The following is a 26,817-nucleotide window of genomic DNA, read 5'->3' on the forward strand; positions in this document are numbered from 1 at the left end:
AACAGGGGGATGATCAGTGATCAAGCAGCTCCTCTGATACTTTCAGGAAGCTCCCTATATTTAAAACTCCAGAATAGAGTTTAGAACCCAGTTCCTTCTACGCCTGTAGTTCACCTAGCATCTGCCATCAGCAAAAACTCTCAAGTGTCCCTGGAACCTAAAGGTCTCACATGCTACCAGGACACATAAAAGGGACTAAATAAATATTTAAATGAATACCTACTCTGTTTTGGGCATTAGCATCTCTCGATCACCAGTCTCAGTGGTGTTGTCCCAAAGCCCTAGCTCTAGGCATCCTATGAGTATACTGGGAATAAGGCAGAGGGGACGATGGTAATTATGGAACATGAGTCATCTTGACAGAGGACAGGCTTTTGAAGGGAAAAGAGTAGGCATTGGGATGTGGCTATGTTAAAGGTTTAACTATCAGCCAGGGGAGGATATTGGCAAGGTGTCCTAAGTTCATCTAGATCAGCAGTGCCCTTCCTTTTCTCTCACCAATTCAGGTCTTGGCTTTCCTTGAACTCTACCTAACTTCTGGACCTTACCTCATCTCTTACCAGGAAGGGGCTAAGGTACTGTCACTGGCTTTTTACTGAGATGTAAGGGTATAGAACCTTGAGAGGACATATACTACTAAGGACATAGAATCAGGGGTTAGAAGGCCTGTCCACCAGGTCTGTGTGGAACTTGGGATGTCACATCCCAGGTTCTTCATTTTAAAAATGAACATATTGGATTAGGTGCCCTGTGCTAAATATCTCCCTTCCCCTTCCCTCAACCACAGGTCCTTGACTGGGTAGGTACAATAATCGGAAGGCAGGCTTTGCAGTATTTTAAGCCATGTAAAACCATATACACATACACACAGTTTAGTGAGATTTACTATTAAAGTCTTGTCTTTAACTTTCTGTATTAAACCTAGTTTAAATCAAGGGTTTTTAGCTAAATCGTGTTTTAGAGCTAGACATTGAGGAACTAAACCTGTCTTTCAGAGCAATGTGATATATTAAAATTTTCTTTATCTTCTGGTATAAATGAAAATATTTTATGAGAAAGAATTGAGAACTCCCTTTAAACTTTCCTTTTACATTCTCTTGAGTTTTTTTTTTTACTTTTTAAATTTTTTTAAAAAAATTTATTATTATTTATTTTTGGCTGTGTTGGGTCTTCGTTTCTGTGTGAGGGCTTTCTCTAGTTGCGGCAAGTGGGGGCCACTCTTCATCGCGATGCGCAGGCCTCTCACTATCGCGGCCTCCCTTGTTGCGGAGCACAGGCTCCAGACGCACAGGCTCAGTAGTTGTGGCTCACGGGCCTAATTGCTCCGCGGCATGTGGGATCTTCCCAGACCAGGGCTCGAACCCGTGTTCCCTGCATTGGCAGGCAGATTCCCAACTACTGTGCCACCAGGGAAGCCCTCTTGAGGTTTTTTTAAAAGAAGAGTATGATGATTTGGGTGCCAGTTTTCAGTAACTGCATTTCAATTGTTTCAGATGGTAATTTTAGTGGAATGGAGCATTCCAATTTATGTGAGACTTATTCAAATCAAAATTCTAGACTTTGGGTTTTACATAAGACTCCACGCATTTGTGATAACACTAAAAATAATTCATTAAAAATAAAAAAAACTTTACAGGTAACTGAAGCAATACAAGCTGTTCTTTTGGCGGAAGTTCAACAGCACATGAAAACCTTTAGAAAGACACCAGTCAACAGTGAACCAGTGTCGGTGGCAGAGAATGGTGACTATGAGATGACGCAGATCCTTCCAAAGATGGAATGGGCCAAGGAGCCAGAGTTACAGTGTATTACAGACACTTTGTCTTTGCAAAGTAAGTGCAACATTTATTGGTATGCTCTTTCATCAGAACTTTTTCTACTACTCAGAACATTTTGAGAATGAGTTCACAATGTATCATTTCTGCAAAAACCAAGCCAAGTGCCCTGTTTCTGACCTTTTCTGCTATCAATTTCCTCATAATTGTCAAGTTTCTAATTCTAAATTCTATTATAATTAATAAATTCTTTACAGAACAAAATTTATGTAATTTATTAAAATGTTTTAAAGTTAAGTCAGTAAAAATGAAAACAGAACTAACAGCAATAGCTTAATGGGACATACATTATAAGGATACCCTGATAATAATGGGTCCTAAATTTGTTTTCATTTGATACCATGGTAATAGCCATGTGCCATTTTTTTTTTCTTTTCTGAGAGTAAGAAATGTACTACAAACTAAAATTGCACTGCTTTACAGTTGGACCACTTGATTCTTTCTATAACAAATTTTATCATTGTAACTTTATAATCATAGTGTTTATGGTTTTTTTTTTTTTTTTTTTTTTTTTTAATTTTTATTTATTTATTTATTTATTTATGGCTGTGTTGGGTCTTCATTTCTGTGCAAGGGCTTTCTCTAGTTGCGGCAAGTGGGGACCACTCTTCATCGCGGTGCGCGGGCCTCTCACTGTCGCGGCCTCTCTTGTTGTGGAGCACAGGCTCCAGACGCGCAGGCTCAGTAGTTGTGGCTCACGGGCCCAGTCGCTCCGTGGCATGTGGGATCTTCCCAGACCAGGGCTCGAACCCGTGTCCCCTGCATTGGCAGGCAGATTCTCAGCCACTGCGCCACCAGGGAAGCCCAGTGTTTATGGTTTTGACTAGCAAGTGAATCTAAATTTCTGCTGTAAAATGTCATCTGATTTTTCAGCCTGTTAGTTGTGACTTAAAAATGAAAATTAAAAAACAGTAAAAAAAAAATAAGCAAAAATTTGATTTTCAACTTCATTAGTAAGGTTTTGATGAACAAATGAATTTATAATATGATTAAATATATATATTTGTCAGGAAAACATGTTACAAATTTACATATTTCAGGTTGAAAGAGATTTTTATTTGGGACTCAGAGAAATGTTGCTGTATTTAAAATGTTAACTCATAAAACGGGTGTCATTCTTAAAAATGCATTATATTTATTTCTTATTATTTTTATAAGATTACTGACTAGAGAGCATTATGTAGTGAGAGAGTATATGCAGCAGGAAAAGGCTTTTTCAGTAAAGGCCAAAGATCAAAATAGATAGAATATTTCCTAATGCCAACACAGTCAGCAAGGCTGGTAAATTCAATAAGTAATTTGTTAAAACTCAATGGCAATTTCAAGTCATTTGTTTACTTGTTGTCAAGAAATTAGCTTTAATTATCTGGCAAATTCACCCACTTTAAGACACTTCTTTTTGATCATATCACAAAATTGTAGTGGTATTACACCTTTCAAGCAAGAAGTAGAAAAATTCCTTTTTAAATTAATATTCAATGACTATATTTGTGTTCTTTATTCATTTGGAGAGGCACCTGTAGTGTCATTTAGTAGGTTTCTTCCAACTCTCCAAAGACAGCTAGTGTGCTCATCATGTGTTAACTCTCATTAGGTGGTATTTCTGTGCCTTATCCATAAACTTTATTTATTTATTTTTAACATCTTTATTGGAGTATAATTGCTTTACAATGGTTTGTTAGTTTCTGATTTATAACAAAGTGAATCAGTTATACATATACATATGTCCCCATATCTCTTCCCTCTTGTGTCTACCTCCCTCCCACCCTCCCTATCCCACCCCTCTAGGTGGTCACAAAGCACAGAGCTGATCTCCCTGTGCTATGTGGCTGCTTCCCACTAGCTATCTATTTTACGTTTGGTAGTGTATATATGTCCATGTCACTCTCTCACTTTGTCCCAGCTTACCCTTCCCCCTCCCTGTATCCTCAAGTCCATTCTCTAGTAGGTCTGCATCTTTATTCCCATCTTGCCCCTAGGTTCTTCATGACCACTTTTTTTTTAGATTCCATATATATGTGTTAGCATACGGTATTTGTTTTTCTCTTTCTGACTTACTTCACTCTGTATGACAGTCTCTACATCCATCCACCTCACTACAAATAACTCAATTTCATTTCTTTTTATGGCTGAGTAATATTCCATTGTATATATGTGCCACATCTTCTTTATCCATTCATCTATCGCTGGACACTTAGGTTGCTTCCATGTCCTGGCTATTGTAAATAGAGCTGCAGTGAACATTTTGGTACATGACTCTTTTTGAATTATGGTTTTCTCAGGGTATATGCCCAGTAGTGGGATTGCTGGGTCGTATGGTAGTTCTATTTTTAGTTTTTTAAGGAACCTCCATATTGTTCTCCATAGTGTCTGTATCAATTTACATTCCCACCAACAGTGCAAGAGGGTTCCCTTTTCTCCACACCCTCTCCAGCATTTATTGTTTGTACATTTTTTGATGATGGCCATTCTGACCGGTGTGAGATGATATCTCACTGTAGTTCTGATTTGCATTTCTCTAATGATTAATGCTGTTGAGCATTCTTTCATGTGTTTGTTGGCAATCTGTATATCTTCTTTGGAGAAATGTCTGTTTAGGTCTTCTGCCCATTTTTGGATTGGGTTGTTTTTTTTTTTTGATATTGAGCTGCATGAGCTGCATAAACTTTAGTGTCTAACTTATCCATTGGCCCATGGTCCTCATTTCTGGGTGAGAAATTCATGGTAGGCTATCAAGGTGAAAATTTTTATGAGCTTTGCTATCACATGACTTACCCATTATTTGAAGTTTCACCAGATTGGGCCCTGTTCTGTCCCCAGTTAGTTCTCGGATATAAGAATTATTAACTCTATGGAACTGAGTCTTACTATGACTAAAAAATCTGGATCTTAATAAATATTATCTATCTTTTGATCATTATTGAGTGGTCCTTTGCCAATGTTAAAAGAAAATTTAGGGTTAGCTTGTGATAAGAATTGAAACACAAAAGTATTAAAGCTACTTTATATGTTGGTGGATGAAATTTAGAGTATTTTATTTAAAATAAATATAACATATTTACAAAATAATGAGCATATATTTTCCTGGGAAATATTCCCTGTAGGAAAATATTAATTACAATTGCAATTAAATAGGAAGCAGATAAGCATTAAAGAGGAAAATTTCCAAGCAATATTATATTGGATATTAACATTGCCATTTTTTCCCCTTTTGGAAAAAACTATTTTTTAAACTATTCAGAGGAACTAAGTAAAATTATAAGAAAAGTTTTAGACCTTTATTAGTGGTATATACTGCATTACTTCATGGAATTTTTAAAAATAAATAAGCAAAAAGCTATTTTATTTACTTCAAATGTCCTGATTTAAAGGTTAAGAAGATGGTGTATGTGCTATTCACCAGATATGATTATTCTTCAAATGTTATCGGGAGATTTACTTAACCCCAATGTCACTGCAACATACATCATTTTATCAAATATTCTTATGATAAATGGTTTATGTTGTTTGATTTTATCAGGTCCTTGTTCATTTTTCCTCTGTGAGCTCCCCATTCCCCCATCTTTTTTTTCTAATTTCTTTTATTCTTTCTTGATGCATCTTATTTGTAAATCATTTGGAAAGTAATAGATGATTTTTTTTTTTGTACAGATACTCATAAACTTCTTTTATGCCAGGGTAGATTATGTTTGGTTTATTAGCATTATGGTAATATGACAGTACTAGTCATAAGGAAAAAATAATATTAACAACAAAAGTTATTACGTTCTTAATATGCTCTAACAGTAGGCTAAGTAATTTAGGAATGCTAGCTCACTTTTTCCTTTTATTTTCACATGATCCACATGAACCCTAAGGCTCTGTTTCCAATATTTGAGTTGTCTGTGTAAACAGTTTTACAGTTTTTAAAAAAAATGTCCATGTTCATGGAATTGAAGTCACAAAGTACAGCTGAAAAGAACTACTCTCTGAGAAAGAGAGATTCCCATGGTGCTAGCTAGGCTTTTCCTGACATAAGTCTCTGTATATGTTTAGGTTGACATACTAATTATGTATCTTTCTCATACACATAAAAATAAATAATATTTCAAAAAAAGTTCATCACCGTACTAGCTATCTTGTAAGCCACTGGTTTTGCACATCTTACACTTTGAGACATGCTTCCTATTATTATTCCATTTTTTAAATGAATAAACTGGACTTACCAGGAGGTATGTGCCTTGTCTACAGTCACAAAATTACTAAAAACAAGGAAACAAGCCCAGATATTCTTTTAAACACTGCGTTCTTATCCAATAAGCTACATTTCCCATACTGGCAGCATGAAGGAAATTTGCTCTAAATCAGCTTGATCTGAAAATTGAATAATTTATCGAGTGGTTTTCTTAGATTTTTATTCCTTTCTCATAAATCATACTTTCTATTAACAAAGAAAATGCAGAGTGTTCAATCATTGCCATCTCAGCCCTTTTAATAAGGAAAATCACCAGGTTTCTTGAACTGTTTGTACATGAGGTGGAAATCAGTAAAGTGAGAACTGAAGCATAATATATGTTTGAACTTTATAATTTTGTATCTTATTTTTCAGTGTTTTCACTTGTTACATTTTACAGCATGTATTTTATTTGAGGTCTTAATATTTGTGAATCAGTATTTTATGGGAGAGTGGTGGATTTTATCTGAGTTTACATTTTTATAACGATTGCATTGCTATCTTCCTTGAATCTCTTTAATATGAAATTGTGTAATTAACACTCACATTTAGGGCTAAGATTCATTGCTTTAAAAAACAGCAGTGGTTTCTATTATTAAAATGCATTTGAAAGTTATTTCCTTTAACTTTTTTTTTAATGTTATTTGGATCAGTTTAAACAAGTATTCTAAGTTGTTCCATTAAACAAATTGCTTGAAATACAAATGGAGGCTTTGTAGATAAAACTGTCACCTTAGAATTACTGGCTGAATTTAAATTCGCGTTAAACTGTGTGGTTGTGAAGATGATGCATCAGATATGGGTATCGAAAATAATCTTTATTATGTGCACAATTTTCAAAGTCTTATCTGCAAAATTAAATAATAAAAATGTCTTCTTTAAGTAAAACCATTATTTCGTAGTAAATAAACATATATTCAACAGAAAAGTTTTGTGGTCCTGGTGGCCATCAGTAGAAGGACTGGCTTGGGACAGTCTTTATCTGCCTGCTGAATTTCTCAGAAGGAAATCTGTCTAGTTGTAGAAAGGCTTTGAAACATAGTGTCTGACTACCTCACAGGGAAACTCTTTCTTGACCATCTTTAGTTATGGTAAATGCATCTTCCACCTCCACCTTAGTCTTAAGGCTAAGTGAGAAGGCCAATGCATTCTTCTTTACAGCCACAGAAGTCATTTAGGAAAGATCTGTGTAAGGCGAGTGAGCAAGGAGTAGAGAAGTAATGAGGGATCGTCATAGAATGCCTTGTGTATCAGAGTGAGGTCCTAGGCTTTCTCTCTGAGTGAGATGGGAAAATATTTGAGCAGACAAAGGGCACATATTTTAATGGGATCTCATTGCCTGAAGTTCAGGGCCCTGGACAGAAGCTGGAAAACCAGTTGGGAGGCCATATAATGCTAATGCAGATGATGGCGGCTTGGAACAAATATGGTGGCTTGGATGGAGAAGATGAGAAGTGATCAGATTTTGAATGCGTTTGAAGGTATAGCTGACAGTGTTTGCTGACGAATTGGATATGGAGGAGTGAGATAATGAAAATCTATACTTGCATTTTTTCAAACAAAAATATCCTTGATACAAAGATTGACCCTGGTATCCTGATTTGAAACCTATGTTGGTTAGTGTAGTGTCGCATAGGACATTCCAGGTAGGCTGAAGGAGAGTAGAAGACTCACTTCAGAGAAGGCTGCCTCTGCTATGTTCAGTTTCAAGTGTCCCTGCTTAGATGATCTACAGATTTTATTTTCTAGTATTAACTAAACTAACTCTCAGAAAATGAGCAAAATTTCCTGCCAAGAAACTACAGATTGAAGATAATTCTAATAATGCAAGCCTAAGCAAATAAGATGTAAATGGCATTGTCGTGTGTCTGTGTGTGTGTGTGTGTGTGTGTGTGTGTGTGTGCATTAATGTCCTCCTTTTGAAATTTTAATTTTTGTGTACATTTTAGAGTGGACTTAATGTGGATATACTAATAGCATGTATATTATTTATAAACAAACATACATATATTGGTGATGCGTGCATCAAATTCTTCCTTGCTATTTTCTGCAAGAAAGTATCCCAACCACAGCCTTGGGTGGAATCAGAAGGCAGATATGATAAGCTTTTGGGTATGCAGGGTTGGTAACTTGATATACTATGTTACACATTGTGCTGTTTCCAAAACATTGAATACATCTTTATGCATCACTCCACTGTGCCTCTGTGTACTGATCCAAGAGTTGGTGGTACACAGAGAACTAATTGAAAATCCCCAGTCGAAGACCATAAACTAGCATCAAGATAACCATATGTGTGTCAGAAGCCACGGAATAGTCTGCAGGAGCTCATCACAGAGGTACTTAATCCAGACTTTGAGGTCAAGAAAACTTCTTAGAAGAACAGTTGCCTAATGCAAGACGTGAAAGATGAACATGATCTAGCCAAGCAAAAATAGTTTGAGTAGGAGAAGACAGCTGTTTGCTAAGACCACTAAAGCCACGTAATCCCTTTTCTTCCTCGCAAGAATTATCTGCTCCATACATGCGTAAATGAGGAACCTGAATATTAGAGAGAAACCCATATGTCCTTAACTTCTTCTCTGGCGAATATCTGTGTCCTCTTTGAATCTCATTGTGCCAACGCCTTCCTCTCCTAACCCTCAGCCTTCCAGAATAACAATGATAGTGATAGTGATGATAATAACAGCTAACACGGATATGGCTTAGTATGTTCTAAATGCCTCACATACCTTAAATCATTTGATCCAGGCAACAATTCTGTGGGGATAGGTAGTATTGTTATACCCATTTTATTGATGAGAAAACAGATACAAAGAAGTTAAGTAACTTTCCCAAGGTCTTATTACCAACAAACAACAGAACCAAGAGTCAAACCCAGGCAGTCTGACATCAAAATCTGGGTTCTTCATTACTATCTGGCATTGCCTTCCAAGTAACCACTATTTTCCTTCACTATTTCTTAATTCAGCAAATATTTACCAAGTGGCTCCTATATGACAGTTACAGAGATAGGTATAACCTGTGTTGGGGATCACAAGGCAGCAAAACCCCAGATATTTGGCAGAGCAATGGAGGAAAATACTCTCTTGAATCAAGTAATCAGCAAATATCAAATACCTAATTTCTACTAAACTTTGGATGAGACACCGTAAGCTATTTCACTAAAGATGTACTTAATACTAAGACTTTTGTTTGGAATATAAATTTATATGAATATAAGTTTTAGTGTTAAAAATTAAAAGGTTTTATGCCTGGGAACTGGCAATGACAACTGGTAAATGTTAGAAATGAAAAAGATTCAGCATATACATATCAGTCAAAAAGGGGAAGGGTTAGCAGTATATGAGGAAGAGAAGAGGAAAGTGAAATTTTCATTTTTATAGATTAATTTGAATCATGTAATAGGCTTAACTGACTTAAAAAGCAAGATATTCATGTTAGATGATGATGATTTTACATATGACAAGCAAATAATTTACCACCTAGAGTACACTACATACCTTTCAAAAAACACTGTTGCCATTTGGGTTTAATATATGTTCTGTCTTATTTTTAGCTTCTTGTAAAATAGGTGGAGAAATTTTATAATTTCCCTTTTCCCCATATAAATTCTTCTGAACTTCTCCACTGCCTCTGCCCTCTCCATATCATCTTAAAGATTGCATCACCTTAGAAAGACTGATAGAGTTCACTACTCTTTTTACCAAAGAGTTTCATCTTTCACAGAGATTGAGATTGATGACTTTCATCTTGGCATATGAAGAACTAGAGTATTGCATCGTCTTTTTTCCTCATGAGCAATCAGAATGCCAACCTGGCCCAGCTGGGCAGAGAGGGTAGCATCAAGGAATTGAGTTAAATAGTTCCTTGGTAACGGTTGTGCAGGCACCACTTTATTGATTATTGTCTGCATACCCATTTAAAGTTATTGACAAAGGAAAAGTGATCTAGATTCTGTTGCTGCAATCAATGTGTTCTGCACTATTGTTCTCCAAACTGAGACTGGCTTCCCAACACTGACCTCTCAAGGACGGGGTTGGGTCTATTTATCTTTTTCCCTCCCATCACCTGGGATGGTCCTTCACCTAGTAGCTGGTAATAAGTGATTATTGAGTGGATGGATGAATAGATGGACCACGGGGTAGCTTGTACTAAAGATCCAGCCAACTCCTAATTAGTAAAAGAAAAAGTCAAGGAAAATCAACTGATTGCTTTTCCTTAGCAGCCAGATATAGTCTTGAATATACACACGAAAATTGTTTTCTAAACATCATCATCCCAGGATCATGTGTATGCACATAGGCTGACAAAAAAATTAAAAATAGACACATGAATGAATCTAGCTTGTAACCATTCAGAAAACATCTTGCCTGATGGTTGATTATTTGGCACTTCACTACTCATTTTGTCATGATCTGGTTTCAATCTGATGTTTTTGGAGAGCCCGGAGACTTGCCTGAAACTCATCTTCTTATTCTTCATTCAGCTACAGCTTCTCCAGGGAAGTGTTTAAAGAGCTGCTGTGTCAAACACTACTTCCTCAGTATTTGGATTCACATCCTGGGTTCTGACTCATCTGCCTCTCTTTGGATTTCTGGCTCACTCGTGATCTCTTGTAGCCAACAGCCCTTAACACTGCTAACCTGGAGTTCTGCTTACAGCCTGGCTCACTTGCGTCAGCCTCCTCCTTATTGACTCCATTCCTACTTCCGAGCCTGGCACTTTGTGTGATATTAGTTCCTCCATCAAATGCAATTCCATTAGCCAATATAGATATGCATTCCTAGTTCTGGAAATAATTTTGATATAACTAAATTCCTTGAGAGAAAAAGCAGGGATTTAGTCAGCTTTGGATTCTCAGCAGATAGAACAGTGTCTGGCAAATGGCAAGGCAATTGCTAGAGAAATGGGGGTTGATGGAAAAAATATCCATATGTTCTCAGGTCGTTGGAATACCCCCATTCCATCAGAATTTCATTCACCTTGCTGGCACGACCCTTATTTTTCCATTTTAACTTGCCAATATATCTGCCCAACTTTCACCCTTGGAACAACGTGAATAACTTCAAAACATCTCTTATTAAGCACTATGTCGAAAGTTCAATGTAAGGTACTGAAATTTTTTATTACATCATTTTATGCATTTCTTGTATATTCTTCTAAATTGTCTAGCACTCTAATTGTTTATTTATTTGCCTTTCTTTCCCACCTCTCTGAACTCCTTGAGGGCAAAAGTTGGAACTTATTAATCTTGTGCTCCTAGCAGCTAATGCACCACGTGGCTCATGATGGGTGCTCATTAAATGTTTGTTGCCTGTGTGAGTGGAGGAATGATAAATGACAGTGACAGACATGTATCAAAGAACTCTGGTCTAAGGCAAAATGGAAGAAATGCTAAATAATATGTTAATCGTCTGTAGGTAGGAAGAGAATGGAAAAGATCATTATAGGGATGATGGCTTTCTTCTAAAATGTTAATCCAGAAGCATTTCTTCAAATTTATTTATTTAGTTCAGGGGCAATTTATCTGTCTATAGAGCTATCAGGAAAAATTAATGCCGACAGATGCTTGAAGGCAAAAAACAAGGCAACCCCAGAGAACAAGCTACAAGAAATGAAGACAGCTGTTTCAAAGAAGAGTTGTTCCTTTTTTTTTTTTCTTTTACCTGATGCAGATGAACATGGGCCCTTTATCTGTGCAGGAACGCCTGTCCTCCAGCCAGGCAGCCCTGCTAATTTGGGGCAATGTAAAAGCGCCCCGTAGTAGCTGAATATACATAAGAATACGGTAACTGTGGACAATCTTTCAGCCTCTTAGGTTTCTTCTCATCAGAATGAAGTTGGTCTTGAAATTTTAGAAAATTTAAGTGTGGTGTTTCTCAACCCTTTCAGTCCTAGAATGGACTGAAATATTGCTAATGTTGTGTAATGTTCCCTTTCTAATTCTAAAATGAAGTTCATAAGTAATATAACCTATCTATACAAATAATTTTTATACAATTTACAGGATAAAAAACAAAGAGTAAGAAATTTATAATAAAAATATGTTAGTAGGTAAAAGCTTGGGCATAACTATACTAAAAGATATAATAAAATGCTGACCAGGAAACATTTCACTGCTGAGAATATGACAGCTGCCAATGCAGTCCCTGCACACGCATGGTGGTGCTGTCAGTGACATGGGTGTCCAGATGGATTTTTCTTGGTAAGGTTCTGGACAACATCAGTGAAATGTAGCCATTCTTTGACATACAAGGTTAGTGTCCTTCCTAGAAAATTGGAGGTATAATCAAAACCTTGAAAGATCCCTGTGTGTAAAATTAAGTTAGATTCTGGACTCAAGAAATTATAAGCAGGGCTTTCCCTTCCAGGAACGTCTAGTGGAAAATTTGGAAGCCATGTGAAATATCAGGATAATTTTTTCATTGCGAAGGACCGTCCTGAACACTGCAGGACATCTGGCATTTCTGGTCCCTGCCCACTGAATGCCAGTGAGTGTCTCCACAATCATTGGGGAAACCAAAGGTCTCTTGCCTCAGCAGTTTCCAAAGCCTTCCTCTAGGGGGCAGTACCAAACCTGCTGACAACCAAAGCCTTCAGAAAGGGATTCTATACATTCTGATGACTTTCTTTGTTTCTATCCTTCTCCCCTTTTGAAAATGCACAGGGAGGTGACGGAATTAGGAACCCCTAACTAACTCAAGAAGTTCCTTCTTTAGCTCCCCCTTGTTTGCTCCTTCCTTTGTACTCCACCCACGTTGTTTCTGCACTGGCCATAGTACTTCCAAGGATGTGTAGTAAATCATCTGATTGCAGTTCTGTCTCCTCCATTAGAAAAAAGAACTTCTTGTCCTATCCTTTCACTTTCATCTTTGTGTCCTCGAAGGCTGGCTCTGGGCCTGGCATAGAGTCAATGTTGTTTTGTGTTTCTAACACCATCTTAACATCTGCTTCTGGGAGGACCCAACTGACACCAGTGGGAAAGAACTTGATGCAAAAAGGGTATTTCAGGCAAAAGGAATAACATGAGGACAGACACAGAGGAATACAGTGTGGTGTGGGCAGGGTATAGGAGATGAGGATGCTCCAGTCTGGATCCAGAAGGTGAGACACCTAGAATGTAAAGGATCTGGCAATGGGCTTTTTCTTGAAAGATAAAGGGAGCCACTACAAATTATTTTAAGAGGAGAAGTGAGGCATTTCCAGTGCAAAGTAGACAGTGAATAGAGCAGGAGCTGCAAAGAATCCTTGTTTCCAAATTTTGTCAGAATACCTCTCTGGTATTTATTTGTAAAGCAATACTTATTTTCCTTAAAATTTTTATCAGCTCTTCACGAAATTAGGTTATTTAGACAGAATATTAGTGCTTTATCTCACATAAAGAAAGAAAGTATGTTCACATTACATAGAGGAGAGAAATTTTGTCTCCTTGCTTTTAGACCAAATGACACCAAATGTTCTTCAGGATCATCAGAATCCAGGTCATGTTAGTAACACCTTCAGAGTTGCTGTGGTTCTTGGTGCTAATTTGAAGTTATTTCTCTTTCTTTATATTTGGTCACTATCTCAATCTCCCATCCATCTGAGTCAGTTCTTAAATTTTTCCCAACTCATATTTGTACAATACTTGGTCTGATCTCTCAGCTGTTTTGGATGCATTTGGATCACTTACCATATATTGACAAGTTTGGGTTTCACCATTCATTTTATTTTTCTTTTTTCTGTGTATGCATTTATGTAGACATTATTGACCTCCTTTTCTATCAACATCCTTTACTGAAACATTAAGTAAGACCAGGCTTATTAAGTCTTTGCTATTAGACATTTTCCAGGAATAGGATATATTATTTCTCTTTACCACTTAAAAAAAAAAAAAAAACTTGATTTAATGAACAGAATTTTAGCAAAGCAAGGTAACTTTGAAATGTGCTTTTTCATGTGTTTATATTAATAACCAATGAATAATTTCAAAGGTTAAACTTCATGATCCATCTCTTCAAGTCATCTACTTAAGTCTAGAGTCATTACATCACCTGCTTCCCTTATGCCATTGATTTAGTTTCTTTCAAACTGCTGAGATTGGGCAGTATCATTTATTTTTTATATGACAGACTCTGTACTATGAAACAGAGTTTCAGAAGGTAATGGCACAAATACCTGTAATACAGTATAGAATGGCCTACTCACCTGTGTGAATCAGTAAGTTATCCACTAAAACTTGTCTGAGGTTCTCATAATGCTGAAAGAAAATGAAAGGTTTTAATCAGTCTTTTTTTGTAGCAAATAAGTCAGGAGAATTTAGTAGTACTCAGATACCATAATGTGTCTGTGTTTAATGCTGAGGAATGCAAAGGAGTTTTTAGAATTTTCTTAGGTTTCTCCTGTTTCAAGCTTTCCAAATTATCTAGAGTCTGTTCATAATGTACTGTGCAGAAATGTTCATTTCATTTCAGGACTGCCAAAATATCTATTTTACCATTATTTTCAGAAACTAAAAAAAAATAAATAAGTGGATTATTTTCAAATAAAGTAAGGCTTTGCCCATTTCAATGAAAGGAAAACTAGGGCATGGAAGACTTAAGTACCTTTGCTATGTTGATATGACTTGTTGGAAAATGGTCTTAGACTAAACTGCATGCTCCTATTTACTAATCTCAGATTCTTTTCTGTAAATCATAGTCATGGGGCATCATGTACAGGATGGAATTTATAAAAGAGCAAGCTCATTTATTTATTCAAATTTATGTGTTTCCCTCTAGCTAAATCCCTAGGAGGATATTGCCATTTTTATGTTTCCAATGTCTCATTTTAAAGGAAAATATGTTACACATTTTAAAAAATGAGTTAAACTATTTCTACTGTTAATGGCAATCCATGTTATGATATTCATATTATAAAAACCAACTCTTAGTCAAAAATATAGTTTGATGAATATAGCATGTTTATAAATTGAAGATAGTGTTTTCATTTCTTCCATGGTAAAGTTGCTTTAAATATTGGTTTATTATACATATTCACATGTATTACAAATATTTCCAGTAAGCAAACACAAATCATTTTTATATTTAGCATTTAAAATGTATCTTAACTTGAACATTAAATCATCTATTAAATATTCAATTAAAGTGGGTTTTGATCCATTTTTAAAAATTAGTGGTCAGGTATTCGGGGAAACAAGCTTGCAAGATATTTCTAAAACACAATTCACTTCATTTCTTGTTCTGTATATTTTGTCAGAGAATGCCTTAATGTAACAGAAATCAGATTTGGTGTGTATTTTTACACCAAATCAAATTGTGCAGGCGCCACCCTCAGCTTTCTCCAAAACATTATAAAGGATAAGATTCCACCATGATATAGCTTAAGAAACGAGTACGGCCCTGGAAGAAGTCCATGCATGGAAAGTGAAGCTACAGGAGAGTATGTTTTACCGGAAAAACCACGTGTCTTATAACAAACATCGTTACAGAACTGGATTTAAAAAATAAGTTTACTTAGCTGAGTTCTTTTTCTGGAATCTGTATGTAAGGCATATATGCTGTTTCGAGTTATTCTGCAGGCATAAATCATACGTATAAAAGGTACTGAAAAAATGTAAGAATGAAACTGCAGTATAGGGGTGACTAATGGTATAAAGCACTTAGATGCTCCAGTTATAACAACTATATGAAGAGGGTGAAGGCATCATAAGTCTTTTTATTTATTACAATCGGCAGCTTTCCCTTCCAAGTTGTATTGAATATAGTCTCACTTTCCCTGTCTTCTCCTTGCCTCAATCCTCAATTTCCCAAATTCACAAGCCACAGTTATAAATTTTAATTATTCTTAATCTGTACTTTTAATGTGTAGCAGTAATCCAAAATTATTCATTCCTTTTATCAAATCAGCAGTGGAAAAAGTCAAGTAAACCTGCATAGGCTTTTTTAGAACAGAAGTTCTAAAATTTTCCATTTCCAATTCCCAGAAAAAAGAGCTGTGATCTGTCACTATATACATAATTGCTTAAATATCAGAAAGTTACTACAAAATAATTACAACCTAGCTCATGAAGTGAGCTAGGTTGTTTTCACCTTCATATGGGATCGTCTACATAACCATAACTGAGAAGTTGCAAAATATTAGAAAAATAAAGCCAAGCTTCACCAATAACTTCCATCTCATGTGTAAAGCATAAACATTTCTAAAGATTTTTACCAATGACTAGCTCCTTTTTGCTATTTAAGAAATGATCTAAATTGGCGTTTTAAAACTTTCATAAGTAACTCAATCTTTTGTAAAACTGAAACAATCTATCAAATTCTATGAATTATGAGATATGAAATTAAGACGGATGATGGTCATATAACTTTTGGTCTCAACAACTAATTCACTTTAGTATATTGCTTTGGATATACTAGACAGAAAAAATTATGATTCATCCTAGTAAGCAGAATAGCACTTCAATAGCACTTGTCTGTATAATTTTACATGAGTGAAACTGCCTACTACTAACAGTAAAACACAATCATGCAACCTCTTTAATAGATGATACATTTATAAATTTAAATATAAACCAGAGATTAATCTTAGATCTGCATAGAAACAGCTATTTGGTAGCATAAATCAATGTTTATTTTTTCCAAGATTATTAAAAATTCATACAATAATTTGCCTTTTAAAATCATGGTTCTTTAACAATAACTGTGATATATATTTTAAAGAGAAAATTTGAATCAGTTATGAATTCCCTCTGGGAAATGCTGAAGTTCCATGGAATGCAAGTTAGAAACGTCTGGACAGTATCATGCATGAGGAAAGAACTGTATCATTTCTTCTGTCCACCCCTGAGCCTAGTACAAAACTGCAACAGTGCAACAAATACTTGCCTAATTACCTCAATTTCATTTTTTTCAGTGGCCCTTTTAGTTGTATGCTTTATTTTTAAAAAGGAGACTGATCTCATAATTTGAATAATGTGACCTGTTGTCTGGCTACCTCCTTTTAAGACTCAAGTTATAAAAGTGCAAACCATGTCACCTAGGAATGCACCTTACATTTCCCACTGCCTCAGTTTAGTGCCAGCTGGTGCCAAGCAAGCTGCTGACTTGCACAGAGAGGAATTCCAGGAAGTCGTCAGAGAGGGCCATTTTCCAATAATGCTCCCTGGCATGGACTCAGTTCAGAGCTCTTTTACAAATGGCTATTACACTGATATCATGATGAGATTTCCTAGAAGTACACGCAATGCCTTTCACTGAAATTTCCTAATTCAAAACTTTTTGTAAAAACAGAGATTTTCTTCTGAATTCTTAGTGTAACATAACCATATGTCAGTACATTTGAGTGGCCCTTTAAGATATGCAAGTGCTTAGATCTCTTAGAGACAGGCTTTTTAAAATTAAATTATTATTATTTTCACTTCACATCATTTTGTTTTAGATATTCACCTTAAATTATATTGGATTTTTATGTCTTTTTTCAAGATGGTTGAAGACCACAGGAGTACTAAATTATTAATGATCTCTATTAATTCTGCCAACCATCAGCGGTCACTGAGAGTTTATGGTGGGCAAATGTTGCAGTAAGTACTCTAGACCTGTGGGCGTCTGTCTTGAGTGATCTCAGACTAGATTTGCCTATCAGAGCCTACCATAGCACCTGCCACTTGAAGAATCTAAAGCACATAATAAAGTTCTTCAGGGGTAGATGTGATCAGCATATTCACAGGGTGAAATTTGGATGAAGAGAAATAATGGAGTCCTCAGTTCTACCTTGGATAAGGACTGACTCCAGCTATTGGCTCCCATTCCTTGATGTTTCTGTTATAGGCATTTGGTATTTACTTGATCTTGAATATCCTTATGGTCGGTGAAGAGAGGGATTTTAGAGATTAGTATAGTACTTGGCATATGAGTGGTACTCGGAAAATAGGACTCATAGGACCTTTGAGTCAAGATCATTTGGAGGTCATTGAGTCTAAGCCCTTTGTTTTTCTGCCTAAGAACCTGAAGCTGAGAGAGGCCCAGATATAGCTAGTTAAGGAGTGAGACAGTATTCAAAACTAACCCTTTCCAATATTTGCTGATTTTTAAAAAATGGCCTGGTTATATAAATGGCCATTTAGTATTTCTCCCTTTTTCTCTGGTTGTTCTTATTTGCCAATAAACTGAACGTTTTCTCCTGTACGTGGCAGATGAACCATCTACAAAAAGATACGAAAACCAGTTTACATGCCTATTAAGTCCCACTTGATGGGGTTAGAGCCACTTAAAAGCAGGGTGCTTTTCTCCCTTTTACCCCTTGTAGGCTTCCATCTTATTCCAGCAAAACTATTAACTAACTCAGTTTAAGATATTATTAGAGTAACCTGTCCTAGAGGCAACTGCCTTCCATAGCTAAAGTGATTTATAAAAACACATTTGTTCAAATCAACTCTCCTATTAAGACCTTTCAATGGTGCAATGCTCCCCAGAGGTTTTTCTTTAGGATCAGCTAAACAATTAGACTCACAAGATGACCACACACTGCACCTGGCGCCTGTCTACTCAGAAGGACAGAGCCTGGGAACCATAGCTGGCCTACTGGACATTCCTCATCGGAATCCAGCCGTCCAGCAGTTCAGCAGTTCAGCTCTGGAAGTCATCCTGCTAAACAGCCTTGTATCTCCTGCAGCAATTCCATAGGCATTGGCTTGCCAGGTCCACTGTCAAGGACACCCAAAGCTACAATAATGGACTTTTATGGTTCATTTACAGCTCTTCCTAGTCCAGACACAATTTACCAATGAGAGGTCATTTTCACTATCAGTAATGTCTCCTTGAGCTGTTGACATTCTACCTTTATCAAGTCACCAAGAGAATCCAACTAGAGTTAGCCAAAGATCAAGTTCTTATGGAGAAAAGGCAAAAAGGTTTTTTTTGTTTGTTTTTCCTTGTTTGTTTGTTTTCTTTAAGCACACATGGCTTCCCTTTTCTCTTAGGATAAAGTACATATTAGTTGAATGATTCACAAGAATCATTTTCAACTGGCCGCTGGATGCCTCTCTAGTCTCATCTTGCCCCCTCTTACCCACCTTGAACCCTACAATTCAGCCAAACAAAACTCTTTCAGTTCCTCCAAAGGACCTATCCCCACTTGGCTCTCAACCTTCACACATGCTATTCCATCACCCATTTACTTATTTAAAGTTTTTGAATGCCTGCAGTGAGCAAAGCCCTGAGGATACAACAATGAAAAGGACAGCCTTGCAGTATCTACAGCCCCTACCTGAAAAACTTACCCCTCTCCCACCATTGCCTGAGACCTTCATGTCCCAAATTGAATATTACATCCTCTAGGATGCCCTTTCCATTTCCCCCAAATTAGTTAGGTGTCCTACTCTATACTTCTTCTGTCACAATACTGACCACCCTGTATTGTCATTGCCTGGTTTCTTGTCTACTCCCCAGTGAGACTGTGAGCTCCATGATGGGAAAGGAATATGTCTAACTTGCTCACTATTATATCTTCAATGCTTAGGTCAGTGCCAGCCCCTGAAGATTCTCAATAAATATTTTTTAAGCAAAGAGATAGGTAACAATTCTAGGAATTCCAAGAATTCTAGAAAACCACAAATAATGTACTTCTAAAGTTAAATTTTCAGGCCCTGTTATAGGTAATGAAGAAGATATTTGGGAGTAGATGACCACCGGAATCTATGATAGAAATAGAATTCTGTTTATTTTTTTTAAATTGTATTTATAAATAAAAGAGCAAAGCAATAATATTATAAAAATGGAGTAAATGAATTTTAAAATATTGATGATCAAGAATCAAATCACTTGAATAAAAACAAACTGTTATAACTGGGTTATTCCCAGTTACCTAAAACCTAAAATCAGTGCTAACATTAGTGGACAAGTAAATGGGGGTGGGGGAAAGAGTCAGTAAGGGCTTCAAAAACTCAGAAACAAATCTAGGATTCTTATTCTCACTTAATGTAGTTTTTGAAGTTTGGCCTGGCAACTAAAGAAATATTTTCCCATTAAGATATCATATATAGATGCATCTGTGAAGATAAACATCCTTTCCTGGAACCATTTTTCTTGTAATTTATCACATGAGTTCCAATATAAAGCAGTATTAAGTCACACAGTAGAATATACCTCCAACCAGTGTTCCAAACGGTACAAAAAAATGCTCTTAAATATGATACTTTTTAATATTATCCATCTATAAAATCAAAGGACATGATATTGGGCCATACCTCAGAAGACATGTCTTTGATTGACTGAGATAATGTGGTCTAAGACACTATTTTCTGATGGTCTAAGAGTGCAGGGGTAGAATTTGGAATAGTGTAGGTAAATGGATAGTTAACATACCCATATAGGCTTTTTCTCTCAAATATCAAATATCTTAAATGAGCTTTGGGAAGGTGGTGGACCACATTCAATATGCAATCAAATTCCCTTAATAAGATTTTACAGTGCAGAAATTCTTCCTTGCTGATTAAAATGAAAGTCATAATTTTGAGTCAGGTACTGACCAGACTTCTTACATAAGGAGAGACTGCACAGTGGAAACCAGCCATGAACAGCCTGGGCACTTACAATTAGCATCCTAGTCTATTTGAAGGAGCAGGGGATCTTTTCAAGCTCAGATGCGTAGTAGTAATGTCTAGAGACGTCCAAGTCTTAGAGCTCTACAGCACAGGTGCACAGTGGTCCCCTGTGTGTGTTTTCTGTTTGATTTACACAGTGCTTCATGGGAAATAAAACTTAATTGCCAACATTTATAAACCAGGAGATTTCACAAAATATTCTGGATTTCTGGCTTCTCATGAAAAATAGGAAGAGATTTTTCTCAGAGTGACAACACATTGAGTTGTCATTTTAGTGCAACAACAGTAGGCTGGAGCTGAGTAGTGGGTGGTTGTGTCAGACAACCTTTTCAGAGTGAGTATGTGCTCTCCAGGTCATTGCAGTGCCCACCAAACCTGCTTTATTCAATTATCACTAGGTTCTTACAGGAACTAAGGTTTTTGTAGGCTTTAGGGAGGAAGGGAAGAGGACAGGAATTATCATTTAACAGACATCAAAAATTTACCTAATAAGTAATAAGCACTGTACGTGTTACCATATATACAAAAAGGAATAAGACACAAGGTGTCTTAAGGTGTGTCCTTTGCTTAGGGCCATGGTAGTGGCTGCCCTTAACCTACCTGCTTATGGAGAGCTAAGAGAAGCTGAAGAGCTGGAAGCACTATACCTTACTTCTCTTTTCTAAACAGTCTTAAAATTTAATTTCAAAATGTTCATCTTACTAATATCTCAAGGAATCTGTGAAAGAAAAACATCTGCTAACAATAGGATTTCTTTCAAGTGTGATTATTTTGGGAAACGTGGAGAGGCATGCACTGGTTGATTTGCCCCCAACCAAACTCTTGTTCTTTGAGGTACAGCCCTTGGTACACAATCTAGAGAGGGTTAGACGCCTGGTGAACTAATAATAACAAAAGTCAGTAAGGCAATAACAATGTCGTAAGGGCTACTTTAGGAGTGTGAGTGCAACAGGTTCAAAGTTGGGGTGAGGCCAGTTTGTGAACTGTTTTATGTGCCATACTGTAGGTGCTAGGAAGTCAGGTTTATAATTTAGATATTTCTCACTATAGTAGATGGATCAAAGATCAAAGGGGCTAAAGTAGGGACACTAGTTGTCTCAGTGGGCTCCAGAGATATCTTCTGAAATCTTGCAGAATTGTTGGCTGTCAGTTCTTTCCTCTGAGATAGCTGAATGAGCTAAATGATTACATAGGCTTAACATCAGCAATTAAATATCTCTGTGTTATGGGTGTTGATGTCAGTTACTGAAATGCACAGGTTAACACCAATCCACTTATGGGCACTAATAATCAAATTCAAATTTTTATCATTCTGCAATTTTAGTAGCAGCCCAAAAATTCTGTGTGCTTTGCGCACATATCTAATTTGATTTTGGTAACAATTTTGTGAGCTACGACTATTATCTCCATTTTACTGAGGAGAAAACTGAGTTCAGACTCCCTTCTAAGATATATGACCTGTTTGCATTAAAAAAAAAAAATGCATGGGCACAGATTGTTCCTTTCAAATATCAACGTTTTAAGACTTTTAAACCCTAGGTTGATTTTTATACCCGGTAATAAAGTTGTGTTAAGAGATATACAGGGTTACTACATTTCAAAATGAGGATGTGTGTGTTAGTAATTAAAACTTTATTTGCAGAACAATCATGGTTTTATTTCAGTGACAGAGCATGCAGCAAATAGTATTGATTATAGACTAATACATAAAGTGTCAGTACCCAGCTTTAAAGCATCTCCTTGGTATATTGTAGAAACTTGCCATGAATCACTTCCCATGAACATCAAAGATTATGTCCACATTTACACATAAAAGTACATGCTTACTTGGCAGTTTTCAAATACAATTAGCAGTGATTCTCCTTTTGAATTTGGCACATATGATATGTTAGCACTCACTTGAAAAAAATCCACTACTGACTTCCCTGTATTGCTTTTTGAAATATGTGTGTATCAAAGCATAACATATATAAATTATATACACACATATAAATATTAAAAAAATATATATGTATTGTGTCTGTTGGAAGTTTTCCTGGCTTTGAAGTGAGGGCTTGATGTGTGAATTGTTTTAATTCTACCCAGCTCCACCATCATGAATATATCTATATATACTCCTTCCCCCCTCCCCATATATAATTTTCCATGTCTGAGGTCAGAGAAAATAAATGGAATGTATCCTATGGAAATTCCGTGTTCATTTCTTTTATAGAAGAAAAAAAAGGAAGAAGAGAAAGTCTGGGTTTTACATCATTTGTAACATGAAACTGCAATATTTTGCATTAGAAATTATATAATGAAAGAAACATCTTTTCAAGGAAAATATGTGAATACTAAAGCAGTCTCTTTGGGAGATGTTTTAATAAAATTAAATGCGCTAAAAACAGTCAAATTAGAATATCTGAAAGACCTTAAAGGTACATCATTTTTTCCTCTATTCTGAGATACATATTTTATGTACTTCTCTACATTATCATTTCTGAAATACGGTGCCTCTTATAATTGAAGAACATAAGCTTAATGCGAGTAAAGATTTTATCTGTATTACTCACCCTATTTCCTTAGTACCTAGGTCAATGCTCACCAATATTAGACTGTAAGTAAATATTTATTGAATTAATGCATGAGTCTAAGTTACAGTTGTCAGTCACACAAATAATGAGTGTCATTGCATATGCATGAACTTAGCCACGTGTAGAAGGCATCTCTTCATTCAGTTTTCACCTTCGTTGAATTATTTGCAGCAGTAGCATTGCTTGCAGCTAAATATTAAGTTTGGATTTTTAATTGTGACTTAAAATATCTTCAGAAGCATTACACTGTGATATAGAACTGAAACAAATACTGCCTTGTATGCAGAAGACTGCCTGTCACATCAAGAGATATTTGAACATATGATTAAAGACAGTGGAAATGGGTAATCTTTCATAAGAGATCATCAAATTCTCAATCTGGGGATATCCTTAAAACTGACTCATGGCTTATAAAGGACTAAGAGGTTTCCAGCTGATGTTCAAGGGGATCTGCTAAATATTCTGGAATATATCATTCATTTAAAGAAATAAAAACAAATATGAAACTAAGATATTAGCAAATAGAAAATGCAAATGAAACAGTTGATGTTAAAATTAATAAAGGAGTTAAAATTACAAGAATCATGAAAAGTAGTTCGTCAAATGACATTGTTCAGAAAGGCAATGGCCAAAGCAAATCAGAAAAATCCTAACCTCTGAATACACATAGGATTACACTCCAACATCAGTAGGATATTGGAAAAGAAAGGGGCATGTGTTGTATGAATAAGTGTACAGTATATAATTGTGAATTGATACAAAATGTGGACAATTAATGTGGAATTTCCTTTGTCCTAAAGATATAAAATTGATAATACATTTAGAATCGATGGTGTCTTGGAATGAAGGAAATACATACACACACACACACACACACACACACACACACACACATACACATTTTGGAGGGTGTAGTTGGACCAAATGAGGTACTTAGCAAGAGAGGAACAAAGTTAATTCAATTGATATTTGAATGCCATGGGAAAAAGATAAAGTGTTTCTTAACACAACACGTGCTCTCAGATTTGGTTGGCACTGTTTGGAATCTATGACCATTGGAGAGTCTCGCCAGTGTGAGAGAAAATGTGCCACCTCCACCTCCTCCCAGCCCCAACTCTAAAGGTGCTTTCCTTTAGTTGGATTTCCAATTCATGAAAAACCCAATCACTGTGGAAAATTTGTATTTGTGGTGAAATGATAGAAAATATGGTTTTCTGAAAGGGAGAGCCATAATTGCTGCTGATGCTGATGAGGGTCAGGAGTTTTTCCAGAGGAGCAATACCTGGAGCATAACTTGGATAGTGACAAAAGACCTGGGTTTGTTTTTTTTACCCTAATGTCGGTCCGCCATTGTCTGCAGCCCACCTCAGTGGGGTAAGCAACTTCCCAGGCATCTCTAGTCATGTTGGCTTCTTCAAGGGCAGTTCCCAGAGAAAGGTCAAGAGTTTCTTGCAGGAGTGCCCGCATTCTCTCTCAGAGGAAAAAAATCATTTAATTTTGATGAAGTCCAGTTTATCAATTTTTTTCTTTTACGGGTTGTGCTTTTGGAGTCAAGTCTAACAATTCTTTGTCTAGCTCTAGATCCTGAAAATTTTCTATTTTTTATATTAATAAGATTTGTTTTAATTTAAGCTTTCAGTGTGAGAGAAAGAGATCATAAGAAGAAAGAGAAAATGAGAGAGAGTATGTACCTACCAAAGAATATTGTCCTTGGCAAAAGACCAGCTCACCTACTGAGTTGTTGAGTGTGAATCACCTTTACAGACCTTTCACTGGAGACCACAAAGACGTCTACTTTAAATGTTAATTGTTTTTATAGTTCATTTTTTCATAATTCACCAATAATGCAAAGATAAACAAACAGAAACAAAAAGTAAAAAACATATGAAACAATGCAAATTATATTCCCTCACTGACATAATGACATCCTAGGGGGACATGATGAATGAGGTCATTACTCTTGTGAGAGCAAACCTGAGTACTATGAGAGGAGAGGCTTAATTAAAGCTACAGCAACTATACCTATTTAAAGACGTCCAGGTGGCTCATGTCTTGTGGTACTCGCATTCTACATTTGGTCTTGTGGATGCAAATAAATGCTTCATAAACTGATGCACAGATATCAGATGGAATTCCTGATATACAGAATTCTTATGACTTGAATGGGTGATTCAGAGTGAGACTATTCTATGATGATATCAGTCTAGCTCTATATTTAATATGTGTTTTAGCCAATAGACACATGCTTCAATAGTATTACAGTAGACAACTCTCAGGGTGCCTGTCTGGCTGATGCTTCCTACTCTCACAGCCTCATTCATGACCTTTCAGAGAACCTGTACATATAGTGCAGATGCATGTAACTCTGTGACCCCGGTCATCTCTAACTGGACGAGTAGTCGGTAGAGACCTGGGACAAGATGAGATTTCTATCCCAGAAATTGGAAACTGGGAATACTGGGAATGTAGAGGCCAGTTTCTGTTTGATGTAAATCAGAATGACCACATAAAGACAGAGATGGGCTGGCTACAGTAATTCAAAGCATAGAAAGCTCATCTGCAGAGAGAGACAAAGAAGGATGATCACATGTGCAGAAAGGAACAGACCAGAAGTCCTGTAAAGAGGGAAGAAAACCTTGGACTTGTATGTTTCAATAAACTCCTACTTTGCTTAAATACTCTGAATTCTTCCAATTTTCTTAATTATCCTAAGACAAATTGATAAATATTATCTTACAATTTAAGTATATCATAATTAAAAATTTCCCCTACTCTTTGTGCTAAACTCTAAAAGACAATGGAACTTTGCATGTGCCAACAGTATGTTTTGAATTATAAAAACATTATACTGCTTATAATATAGGTTGCATTGATAGAAGCTAGGTGCCCAACTCCTGGGAAATAATAACCCTCACGTGGAATTTGTGATGTTTGAGTGAGATAGTGTTTAGTCCCTGCTAGAGACGATCAGTAGTGCTCTTAGAGCAGGAATTGATGAGGGCCTTTAAAAAACACGAAGTTGGAAGAGTGACTAGAGAAAATTTTTTGCCTCAAAAAATAAAATCTTAGCATGGGAGCTATGATTAGTGACCACCCTAGTGAAAAGGGGGAAGACTGTTGGGATTGTTCCAGAAGCCAGGGCAAAGACTACTGCTAGATATATAGGGAGATTTGTGTACAGTATTTAAGGAAAAATATTCGAACTCTTAAATCTGTTGAATGATGGAACAGGCTGCCCAATCAGGTAGTGAGCTCTCTCTTGTTGTTCAAATAGTGGCGATCAAGAGGTCAGAGTCACTGTTTTGGGTATGAGATTGTTTGGAAAATTTCTATTTTCCATCCCGTAGAAATTGATTTCACTATTCTGAACATCTTAAGGATCTATAAAAACAAAAGCTACATGCTTAAGAGGAACTGCTCTTTAAAGGTGCTGCTGTTTGTTCCAGGATTTCAGCACCAAAATGAATGAATAAATGAATGAATAAATAAATAAATAAGCTACTGTTTCTACATGCATACACATATGCGTGATTCACAAATTAAATGGTAAAGCATTATTTTGCATTTGATATAAATAACCCCATCTATTTATAAAAATTAGACATCTGTTGA

The 26,817-nt window shown here is 36.2% G+C and overlaps 1 protein-coding gene across 8 annotated transcripts in view; it reads left to right on the forward strand.

Moving 5' to 3' along the window:
- The window catches only part of WDR72 (WD repeat domain 72), a 204,083-nt gene that overhangs the window by 127,632 nt on the left and 49,634 nt on the right, over positions 1 to 26,817 (forward strand). For all 8 annotated transcript variants that reach the window (XM_059913263.1, XM_059913268.1, XM_059913264.1 and 5 more), the window contains one exon: positions 1,637 to 1,832. In XM_059913263.1, coding sequence (XP_059769246.1) covers positions 1,637 to 1,832 — 196 coding nt within the window. The remainder of the gene's footprint in view (positions 1 to 1,636; positions 1,833 to 26,817) is intronic.

Source organism: Balaenoptera ricei, chromosome 2 (genome assembly GCF_028023285.1).
Source record: "Balaenoptera ricei isolate mBalRic1 chromosome 2, mBalRic1.hap2, whole genome shotgun sequence".
Taxonomy (NCBI): domain Eukaryota; kingdom Metazoa; phylum Chordata; class Mammalia; order Artiodactyla; family Balaenopteridae; genus Balaenoptera; species Balaenoptera ricei.